This window comes from Euprymna scolopes, chromosome 2 (assembly GCF_053919585.1).
Source record: "Euprymna scolopes isolate OS-2025 chromosome 2, ASM5391958v1, whole genome shotgun sequence".
NCBI lineage: Eukaryota > Metazoa > Mollusca > Cephalopoda > Sepiida > Sepiolidae > Euprymna > Euprymna scolopes.
In genome coordinates, this window is record NC_136483.1 from 121,924,191 (window position 1) to 121,936,200 (window position 12,010).

At 38.3% G+C, this 12,010-nt stretch overlaps 1 protein-coding gene across 1 annotated transcript in view; it reads right to left on the reverse strand.

The window, feature by feature from the left end:
• The window catches only part of LOC145295838 (sodium-dependent multivitamin transporter-like), a 248,072-nt gene that overhangs the window by 37,852 nt on the left and 198,210 nt on the right, over window positions 1-12,010 (reverse strand). Inside the window, exons 8-11 of the mRNA XM_080141552.1 lie at window positions 11,729-11,843; window positions 5,022-5,110; window positions 3,433-3,560; window positions 1,812-1,972 (exon numbers count right to left, since the gene is read on the reverse strand). Coding sequence (XP_079997678.1) covers window positions 1,812-1,972; window positions 3,433-3,560; window positions 5,022-5,110; window positions 11,729-11,843 — 493 coding nt within the window. The remainder of the gene's footprint in view (window positions 1-1,811; window positions 1,973-3,432; window positions 3,561-5,021; window positions 5,111-11,728; window positions 11,844-12,010) is intronic.

Below are 12,010 nucleotides of genomic sequence, written 5' to 3' on the forward strand. Positions count from 1 at the left end.
CCAGGATCATGCTAAAGAATTTCAAAAACTACATGTTCTAAACCATAACATGCCAAGATAAACGTTCAACTATTTACTAGCATTAAAGGTTCATTGAAGATAAATAATTGATTCAAAATTACTGAGCATCCAATGCATAAAAACATTGTTTTGAGAAAAGTAGAAAGTGGATCCTCGGTTTTCTTTCGCTAGCATAGTACGAGGTACCTTAAATAAATTTCCAGACTGTTTTTCGTATGGCCACTTTTATTGATAGTACTCACAAGAAACTCTAGTCCCCTTTGAAGTAATCTCCTCTGGCTTCAATGCACTTGTTGCACCGGTTCAAACACTTCTGGAAAGCCTCATGGAAGCCCTCTTGTGTGAGCGTGTCAATTACCCTCGTCACAGCCTCTTTCATCTCAATTTTCTCATAACGACCACTTCTAAGGTTTTTCTTGAGTTTAAGAAATAACCACAAGGAGCAAGGTCTGGACTCTAGGGTTAGGGTGAGAAACTGTTTTGATTCCCATCTTGTTCAAATAGTCTGATCTTCTCTGAGCACCCTTGGGATAAACTTCGCACAAATCTTCCTCATCTTCAGTTCCTTGTGAATAATTGTATTCACCGTTCCCGCACTGTCATCAAAGTGCGCGCTCATTGTCCCTATAGACACACGACGGTCCTCATCCACGAAATCCCTTTATTTCGCCAATCAACTCTGCTGTTCTGACTTCCTTATTCCTCCCACATCTCACAGACCCATCTGTGTTCCTTGAATCTCTTATACCACTGAAAAACTGATGCATGATTCGTGCAAGATGGTTCAAAAGCAGCCTGAAAGTATTCCATACGTTTCTGTGACATTTTTCCATGTGGTAAAACAGAATTGTATTGCATATAAAAGTGTCCTCACGTTCGATTGCATTTTTGAAATTCACCATCTGTGACAATCAGGCTTTAGTAGAGTATATTCCAATTCCTGTTGTAGCTGTTCATTTGCACCTGAAATTATAAAAATTAGCCATTCATCTCATAAGAAGTACAGTAATAGCATACTGAATTTTCCAGGGTCCACGACAATTTTAAATGTACAAAAATGTCTTGAAACTTATAGAAGATACTTCGCAACTTTCGCTTATCTTGTCTTTTAATTTCATGATCGATATTTCTTACAAAATGAAAAGAATTGCTGTTTTCTGGACCGGAATCCATTTAACACTTATTGTTGGCTAGTTTTTGATTTCGAAGCATTTTTCACCTCTTACGTTAAATGGCTTCATGTCTTGTTTGGAGCGATTTCCATAAAAAATATTCAATCATTAATTTCAACATTTCTAGTGCAAAACCTAACATATTCTGTTCGGCATATTTTATGATAAATATTTTCGGGTGGCTGGGACTATGATCCCTTCATACTGATACTGGATGGCCACAGGGCAACGCGAACGAATTACGAGTCGTGGTGTAATGGATGAAGTAGTTGGTAAAATTAAATTGCAAGTTCACTCTTTTGAAAATTGAAAGTACAATCCACATTGTGGGCGATATTCAAAATACAATTGCGAATTACATAGGGCTTCTACCTAGTCATGGCTGACGGGACGCGAGCATACTACCCTCATGAATAAAGGGTTGCGTTCGAAATTCCATGTAGATCCCCAAGTTCGATGTAACCTCCGAATTTCTGGAGAAGTTCGGAGGTTACATCGTCTGAAACGTTGTGAAAATAACACTTAAGATGAGAACAGTAGTCGTATGAATCGAAATAAAATACAAAAATAGTAGTTGTATATCGAAAATATGTGGAGTATTCGCGTGTGAATACTTACAATGGAGTTTGCACAGGGTATGAAAAGTCCAAGGATGAACATTCCTGCTATTGGACCACCAATGGCCTGCATGACACGAAGGGCTGTTTGAAGAATTGTACTGGAATTATAGAGGCTAACGATGAACGCGAAAGCTATCGAAACTGTACCGAGAAGCAAAGCTGTAAAATAAAATAACAAATAAATAACATTAAACGAGGTTAACATTGTTTTGGGTGCACCTAGTTCAACTAAAATATCTGTTGTTATATTCTTAACTTAATCAATATAAATATATTCCCTATGTTGTTTTATTTTATTTTTTTAATCTAGAACACAAACTTGGAAGAATGACTCACACACACACACACACACACACACACACACACACACACACACACACACACACACACACACACACACACACACACACACACACACATACACACACATATATGTATGTATATAATTAAATATAAATTAAATTAAAAATTTATAAAATAAATTAATTTCAAGTAATATTTGTAAATAGGGCAATTAAAATAATTCTATTACTAATAACCGTTAATAAGATGGAGCTAATTATAAAAATAAATCTTCTTTAATGTAATATGCAAATAAGGTTATTCCTTTAATGTAGATTTCCTTTGTATAAGTTACTACTTATGTTGCGTAGTTATCTCTAATAAAGGGGATAGTGTGTGATCGTCTAATCAGAATTAATGTCGTGTGATCGTCTAGCTGTTCTTTCTATTAAATGATATGTTCATACGCCGTTGTGTGTGTGGTACATGTATTTTCAACATACCTTCTGCGTCTTGGATGTTGGTCCATCTAAAAATATCTTGGAGGGGAGACGGTACCTGTTTTGGACGACGGTTCATTCACTCCAACACGATGAATTTGTTTTATAGCTTTTATTTCACTTTCCAGATGTCTCGCAGAAGATGGAAAGTGAATCTCTGGCTTGCGCGGTACTCTTGGTCTCGTTTCTACACACGTCAGCGTCCTCCCCGCCCAGTGAAGGGGAGGAGACAACGGTGAGGCCGAATCTCCACGATTCAGCTAACCTGATCACGTGACTCACACGCAATCCGATCAGCTGATCATGACTCCCGGTCAACGTGTCTCAATATAATTTACACACCTCCCCCTCTGTCTCTCTCTCTCGATCCATTCTCTAACACTTATAGAGAAATCATATTTGAATGAAGGTGCGTAAACATCCATTTACTATATTAAAATTAATTTGTGAAGTGGTCTACCTTTTGTACATTAATATGTACAAAAGGTAGACCACTTCACAATATGTACAAATTCTGAACAAACACACACACAGAAATACGACTTTATATATAAATATTATATATTTTTTAATACTTTACACACACACACACATGCATATATATATATATAGTTTTTGTCATATCTTTGCGTCTATATAATTTCAAAATTCCTCACTATGTCACATGGTCACCGAACGACAGACATCAATTATAATCACACTTAAGTTAGAAAAATGTCAACGTAACACGCCGTGTGAGACGTTATATTTATGACTATTGTCTCTTGCATTATTCATACACTAACATTTGTTCGAGTTATGTACGAAAAAGAATCATAGTAGGATTGTGATACTTACAAATAGCAATAGTCACCTTTCCCGAGGAAGCATCGCTATGTGGAATTTTGAAAAGACGGGACCAAAGTGGTTCGACAAAGTCGTAATACATCACAGCGGCTAGAGAATTGATACCTGATGATATCGTGCTGCAAACGTAAACAGGGAAAACAATATATTAAGCTTGAAGTGAAGAATATAAACCATTGCTAATTTCATTTGCTAATTTCATTTGCTAATTTCATTTGCTAATTTTCTATTATATAATTTTCTATTATATACTGAACATTAAATCCAATGTTTCTACAGAATTTGAATCGAATCAACCCAACTTTTGTCTAACTAAACCTAAAACTTAGGTTATGATTAATTTAGTGTTAGATCAGAGTTAGATCACGTGTAGGGTAAAAATAAGTTCCGTTCAAATCATGTAGGCGTAACGAACATCGTTATATATGGTATTGTCTAATTTATATAGATAAAGGAAAGTAATATAAAAAAACTATTGTTTTTTTTGGGGGGGGGGGAGGAGGGGGATTGAGACTGAAACTTCAGTTTCTGCTCATAAACGTAAAGTGAAACTCGATTAAATAATGACTCAGACCTCTGGTATCTACGATTGAAATCGAATAGCATAAAAAAGCTTCAGCGACGAGTGGAACTTGTTTACCTGCCTCTATTAACAGCAAGACGAGCAGGAATCCAACTTCCTCAGTATAGTTTCGTTGTTTTTTACCTGTTCATGGATGATGTTAGTTTGATTGCTAACGCTTGAAGTGTATAAACCTAAACTAAAATGTTATGTCCATACTGCACTTAGCCAATGGATCCATAGCTATATTGTTTTATTTTTTTAAATATGAAACCCAAATAAATCCCTCTCAAAAGGAAGGAGAGAATATGTGGGTCGGGGTGGGAGGCAATCTCTTCGCCTCCGCCGCTAATAATGCTGGGAAAAATGACCTCCTAAGACGAAAAAAAAACAAAAAAAAATAAAAAAATAAATAAATAAAAATAAAAAATAACCCAAAAACAAAAAACACTACATCTTGATCCTAACCAGCAACTACTTGTAAATCAAATCTATTAATGAAAGAACATTATTTGAAACTTATTCACTTTTCAGGGGAGCGAGGAGAATTTAAATTGTACTCAAGTGGTGCTAACATTTAAAGGTTTCAGCCGTACAGAATCGCATTGAACGTTCACCTACTTTGTGAAATAAGTTTTTGCCGCCAATTAGAAGTTTCTCTAAAAATTGAAAGAAATTATAATTTCTAAAATGAAAAAGTGATCAAAAAAGCAACGAGAAAAGTGAAAATAATTTCAAGATTAATAATTATAAAAACAAGTGTAAAAACATTTTGTTTCTCATTTTTTTTCGTGAACATATTTTTGCCATATTATCTATCATGCCTATTATAATACTCTCATCGTAACCTGAGAGATTGTGGCAGCATGAAAAAGTGTGTATGTGTAAGAGAATATATATATATATATATATATATATATATATATATATATATATATATATATATATATATATATATATATATGTATATATATGCGCGCGTGTGTGTGTGTAAGAAAGAGAGAGAATATCTACGCACCTTAGAGTCCCACAGAAAACACAGGAGACAAACAACCCCGTCATACCATGGTACACACCCAGCGTCTGAATGACAAATTGGGGTAACATCTGCGAAAAGAATAGATCGTTGTTTTTATAAGGTAAACATACGATATAGGTACGAGCAAAAATGATGAAATAAAGAAAAGGGGACATAGTTTTGAAAGTCGATTTATCATGATTTTGTTTGTAGGTTCCCGACTACTTTTTAATTGTATTTGTAAGATTAAAAACTAAAGTTAATTTCCCAAAGGAAAAAAAAATATTTGTACACGTGAAAAAGTTATGAAAAATGTTTTCCCGGCGAGCTAACTAATTCATCTAAATTTTGAAGTTAAATAAATTCATTATTTGTGAAAGATAAATATTAGTCTTCTGTGTCTATTTCAAAGATAATAAGTAAAGTAAAGCCCCAAGATATTGAATAAAATAAAAAAAATAAAAAAACACCTTGTTTGTACAAAAAATAACTTGAATAGCTCCTAAAAACGAGAGATTCTCGCTTCGTTCAACCGAAAGGAAACAAAGTTCTCATCATATGGATTATATCGAAGCCTAAAATTTCAGTCGAAAGACTATCTGAAAATGACGCCAGGTAGTTAAAGGGGTGGGCAGTGGGGTGCTGTTTTTCTTTTTCTTTTTTCTCCCTGATGCGCATTTGTATATTCCTATCGTTAACGTTTTCCTAATTTTTACCATTTTTTAATTTAATTATTTTTCTATGCAATGACGAACCCCAACTTATGTTTTAATTTCTAGATGGAACGAGACAGAAACACAAAATGATTGAAGAAAAGAAAATATTTTATAGAATGAGGGATTAATTTTTATACCAAAGAAAATATTGAATACATAAAAATATATAATCAGGTTAACGTAAACTGTGAATGCGTGAAACGTTATGAATGCAGTTTTTTTTCTTAGTCATGTCCATCCAAAACAAAAACATAGACGTTTGTGGCAGATGAGCGAGATGTCAGTTTACATTTATACTTCTGCATATTAGTACTGTCAGGCAAGCAGGAGGAAATTCCAAAGTTTAGCAGTCCGAGAGAGAGAAGATATTAAAGTAGAATGCTTTCCGGCATTTAGGGACCTCTCGACACTGAAGGGGCGGGATTTTGTTGCTAAACAGGTTTGTTGGAATATGTATGTCCAAGGGGTACAAATGCGATGCGCACATGCCATAAAAATGCTTGTACAACAGATATAGGGATGCAACATTGCGGCGATGCAACAGGGGTTAGAGTTTAGTATACAGTGCGGGACCTATTAGATTGGAGACTCTTCTTTGGATCCTGTCCGAGAGAGAGAGAGAGAGAGAGAGAGAGAGAGAGAGAGAGAGAGAGAGAGAGACTAGTGGTAGATGCACCAACCCAAATATAGCAACAATATTCGATGCGTGGTCGAATATTGGCTTTGTAAATGTACAGGATATTCTCATGTGTAAGTAATTATCTCTAGCACGGTAGAGGAAAGCCACCTTCTTTGCAGCAGCCTTTGTTGCCTATGAATGTTAAGATGAAGAGTTTAAGAGCTCTCAGGTAGGATGTCATAAGTCATGATTATCAGTGGTTGAGAAGGTTTCTTGTAATTGTTAAGGAAAGAAGCTTAGTCTAAGTACCTATTTACTATGCCTCCCCACGGGACAGAGTTAGACACCAGGGTCGTTTTTTAACGCGGAGAAAAGGTATAAAAATAAAAATTGTCTCAGTCGTGAAGGATTTCTCCTCCACCGAAAGAGAACAAGAAATGGAAGTGCAGCATCTGAAGAACAGATGGTATTTATTTGCTCCCCCACCGAGCAAATTAGGCACAAGGCCGATTTTTAATGTGAGGAGTGAAGGGAGGGGGAAGGGAAAAAGGGGACCAGCTCCCGAGAGGTGGGAAATGGGAGCTGGTTAAAGGTCAGGCATGTGGGGTTGCCCCCACATCTGGTCTTTGCTAGTCATAGCTAGTCATGGCTTGCAGCATCTGAAGAACAGATACTACACTTTGAGATATTAAATCTTTTATTCATGTTAAAAAAATACAGTCAAAATTAACGATGAACAAAAAACTTAGGCACATGGCCAACTCAAAAGGGGGGGATTTTGGGGGTCGTTGGTCATCCTTGTCACTCCAGAACTAAACAAAGTCAAAAGTTTCTCCCAGCTAGTATCTTCTTTCACCATAATACCGCATTCACCCTTTCATATTGGGGGACGTCCTAGTAACTCCCAATTTTTAAAACATTTTTTATTGACGTGTAAAAACAAAAAAGATAACAATAAAATGGTACAATAATTCATTTGTGTCGAGGGCGGGAGAAGAAAAAACAAAAGGTGATTAGTAGGACCCCCCCAACCCCGTCTAGTTGATAGCCTGCCCGTTCCACTAGGTTTGTAAAAGGAACCTCGCTTCTGCGGGTCAGTCTCTAGGTGGGGATGCCCTCTAGATGGGGGTGAATGGAGAAAAGAAAATTTTTGTGGGTAAGGGATGGAGGTTAGTTTGTATTTCTTTTTCTCCAAGATGGGTAAAATTTAGAGGAAGGGGTGAAAACAAAAATTGCAGGTAAGAGGGGATGGGGATCTTGGAGGCTTCCTAATCGGGGAGGGATGGAACACACACTCAGCTAGCTGAGAGACTACTTGTTTAATTTTACTTTACAGAACTGCGCGTTCCACACCTAGGCGGGGAACACGTATTCGAATTTGGCTCCTCTTCGTACACACAGACTTGCCACATGTATCCATCTTCTGTCAAATGCCGCGCGATGCAGCCTTCTTCTATCACATCTGATCTTCACCCGTAGTTGGTGTTTAAAGAACGCGATCAGATCTTGATCAGAAAAAAACAACAACCCCCGGCAACCTTGCAGACGTGACGTCCAAATCACCATTCTCGCCACGGCCAGGATCGTAACGTAGACCATTTGTCTTTCCCGGTCCCACGGCGGCCTCACGTTGTCCACAACATTGGATACAGTAATTGGGCGAGGATGCTCAGGATCGATGCGAGCCGTCACTCTGCTGACATACGACCAGTACTGGCGGAGTTTGCGGCAATCGAAGAAAGCGTGATCCGTAGTTTCTACGGCCGTTGTCCCACAACGGGGACAATCAGGCGACTCCAAAAACCCGGAACTGCATTGTATGTTGTTGAGTGGAAGTGCATTTCGGGCCAATCGCCAGGTCAGAGAGAATTCCGAATTGTTCAGATGACTCGAACCTGGCGCCCAGCTCCACGCGGAGCGGATCTCACTCTGCTGCCACCCCAAACGCGCGCATAGCGGGTCGTCAGCGGCCCCCTTAACTAGATCCCTGTGGAGTTCCCTACGGGTAGCAGTCACAAGGTCACTGGACCTTGGTAGTCGTTTTAGCGCGGCTCGGCACTCTTTCATGTAGGTAGATTCTCCCCGCGGCCTGCGAGGGCTCTCGATGGAAGGGTCGAGAACGAGGTCGGGGAAGGCGGCAGTAACCACGGGGTGCCACAGTTGGTCATCCTGCATATAGTGGCTCAGGAAGGCCAGCCTCTCAGCATCTCGATGACACTTCAAGTCCGGCATTCCCAAGCCTCCCTCACACGGACCGTTGAATACAGACCTGTCTGCTCACCCAGTGTCTTCCTCTGTCCCAAAGGAGCGAGGACAAGAGTTCGACAAGAGCTTTTAGGTGTTGTGCAGGCAGGGGAAGTACGGCCAGTCGGTAAAGGATGAGAGGAAAGATGTAAGTGGCGCATGCCTCAGCTCTACCCTTTAAGGAAAGTTTCCTAGGAAGCCACGAATTGACTGTAGCCTCCACCTTTGACCGTACCTCCAACCAATTCTTGTCAAGCTGGAGACCCGGTCCGAACCACCCGCCGAGGATCCGGACCGGGCCATCTGTCCAGCTGAAGGGCGCAGGGAGGTTTGCGTTGCCACTCCATGCGCCTAACCGCAGTCCTACCGACTTGTTGCGGTTTATCTTGGCCCCCGTGATTCTTTCGTACTGTGTGAGTGCCTCCGACACGACCTCAATGTCTCTGAAGCCCGACACGAAGATCGTGACATTATCGGCGAACGCGGATACCTTGGCAGCTGAGCCGCCAGGCAGAGCCATTCCGCGCAGGGCCGAATTTGCCTCCCCATGTCTCAGCTTGCGGAGAAGAGACTCCAAAGCCAGGACATAAAGCAGGGGCGACAGTGGACAACCCTGACGAACCGACCGAGAGATAACAAAGGGTTTCGAGCGCTTTCCGTTGACTTGCACGACAGCCATGGGCTGTCGATACATTATGGAGATCCACTTGCAAAAGTCCGGTTTAAAACCGGCGGCCTCTAAGACAGATGCCAGGAAACGATGGTCGACCCTATCGAAAGCTTTGGACTTATCTAAGTTTATCAGCGCGGCTTCCGTGTCGTCATCTATTCCCCCCTCTAGGATCGTGCGGATCAGGTGCAAGTTGTTCTGAATCGATCTCCCCTTCACAGCGTAGTTCTGTTCCGGTTCAACCAACTCGTCGATAACAACCTGCAGCCGATTCGACAGGACCTTGGCCAAAATCTTCAACTCTGTGTTTAGCAGAGTTATGGGCCTGTAGTCGTCTAACTCTTCCCCTCCATGCCCGTCACCTTTCTTCAGCAATGTGATCACTCCCTTGGTCACCTGCCCTGGGATGGATCCCTGAGCAAACCAATGGTTGAACATATCCATCAGAAGAGGCAGAAACATGGGTACAAAAATATCAGAACCTGATGAAAACTTTTAAAGTCGAAAGCTTGTTCATTCTTCAAAAAAAAAAAAAAATTATTTTGGAAAGAAAAGAAAGACGCATGGTTATTAAAAGAATTACATCAAAACTATAAAATTGCCAATGATAAAGACTTAGATGATATAAATTCTATCGCTTTAGAAATTTGTTCCAATTTAAATATATAAAAAAATGTAGAACTTTATACCCTCAAAGCCCGAAATTTTATTTGAAGGACCATAAAATTATATCGAATCAAATAAGGGATTTTTCTTAAAGTTAATACTTTAAGAATAATTCTGTCTCCTTGTGTTTCTGATATTCGAATAATAAATAAAACAATATTAGACCGAATTATTCGAGCGATAAAATCAAAAACTTACGACAAATTACGGTGCTCTTTAAATGAGGTCATTTTTTGGTTTAAAAATTTGAAGATTACTAATAATAACAAATTTATTATGTTTCATATTGACTTGTATATCTATCTGTATATATATCTATATCTTCTTTTTTATTATTAGATAAGGCTCTTATCATGGCTAAAATTGAGACTGTTATAACCAACTTAGAAATAGACATAATTAAGCTATCCTGACGAACATTAATTACATATAATAATAAAGTATGGACCAAGAAGAATCGAGTAAATAATTTTGATATTACTGTGGGCTACATATATTCGGCACATGTTACCGATTTAGTGAGATTGTATATACTATGGGAATTGCATAAAGACCATCTTGATTTAGTAGGTCCAGGAAGATATATAGGGAGGAATGCCTTGTTTGTTGTTAATTCTAATATTAAAAGCTTAGATGAAAGGGAAAACTGAAGAAATTCTTTAGAAAAATAAATCTTAACATAAATCTTATAATCATACTTCATTTTCTTGATGGTGCATTAGATTTGGTTAATAACGCATTCGAATCTCATCATAAATCGAATATATTTATATATGCTCAATAAAAAAAAAGAAATTATACAAAATTGTATCCATATATATGGTGATCTATTTCAAACCCATGGAAATTCTAGAGTAATAATTTAGCCAAAAGTATATATGAATGTAGAGGTAATATATATTGTACTAATGATTTAGTAATTGACATAGAGTATAAATGAAATTAATACAAGTAAAACCAATTCCCCCTTCGTCGATTCCCCGATCCTCTTATTGTTCCATTTTCCCACCTTCGTACTTTCTATTCTGTATACAAAGTAACACACACAAATGGGACGAATTAGCGCATTCATATTGCAGTATTATTAACATTTATATCACTTTGATACACCTGAAATTACAATGTTTCTTCACGTCAAACTTTGTGTAATGTCATATCATTTTTGGAATCTATAAGCAACTAGCAGATACATACGAGGGTCGTCCCAAAAGTGATGGCTCCAGTTTTTAAAAAATCCATCCGAAGAGATCAGAGTGGATTGGAAATTGCATTGTTGTGATTACTGAATTATGCATTTATGACCTGAAAGTTTAATTTATCTGTTGCAGATATTGACGGTGTGAGACACTTAAGAAAGCAATCACTGTCATGGACGTGCGTTAAAAGGAGATATGAAAAATATCGTTGCTTATGCAGAAAACAAAATTTAACCGATCAACAGTTGCCAGCGGCTGTTGAACGTTTATGAAGCCGATGCGATTGATGTCAATACAGTTAGGAGATGGGTTCGTCCATTTCAGAGTGCTGACAGAGATGTGAGTGACAAAGCATGGTTTGAACTTTTACGACTGAGGCATCATCACTGGGTAAAGTACATCTAGAGTGGCGGTGACTGTTGAAAAATGAATTCTGAAGTACAAAAGGTCACTCGTTTTAATGGTACCATTCCCGTCGTCGTTGTTCTTCAACGTTTTAGTTTTTTAGTTAAAAACTAAAAAACCTTACTTTTTAAATAACCCTCGTGTATATATATATATAATGCTCAATTCTAATAAAGATCTATGGTAATTACGTTACTCTGAGCACCAGGGGGTGCACAGTCGTGGTAGTTTACATATATGACGAGTCCGGTGAGAGTGAGTAGGGTGATTAGGAGCAACGAGACTGGGAGCGCTGCGTATATCGACCTGAAAAAAAAAAAAAAAAAAAAAATTACTAAAAGAAATAGATGAGATTACACATGTAGGTCGTTAAGTACATTTTCATTAATACATCGACTATCGATACATCCATTTAAACTCAACCGAGTTAAATTTCATTGTCGTTTGAATAAATAAAATAAATTTCAGTATCG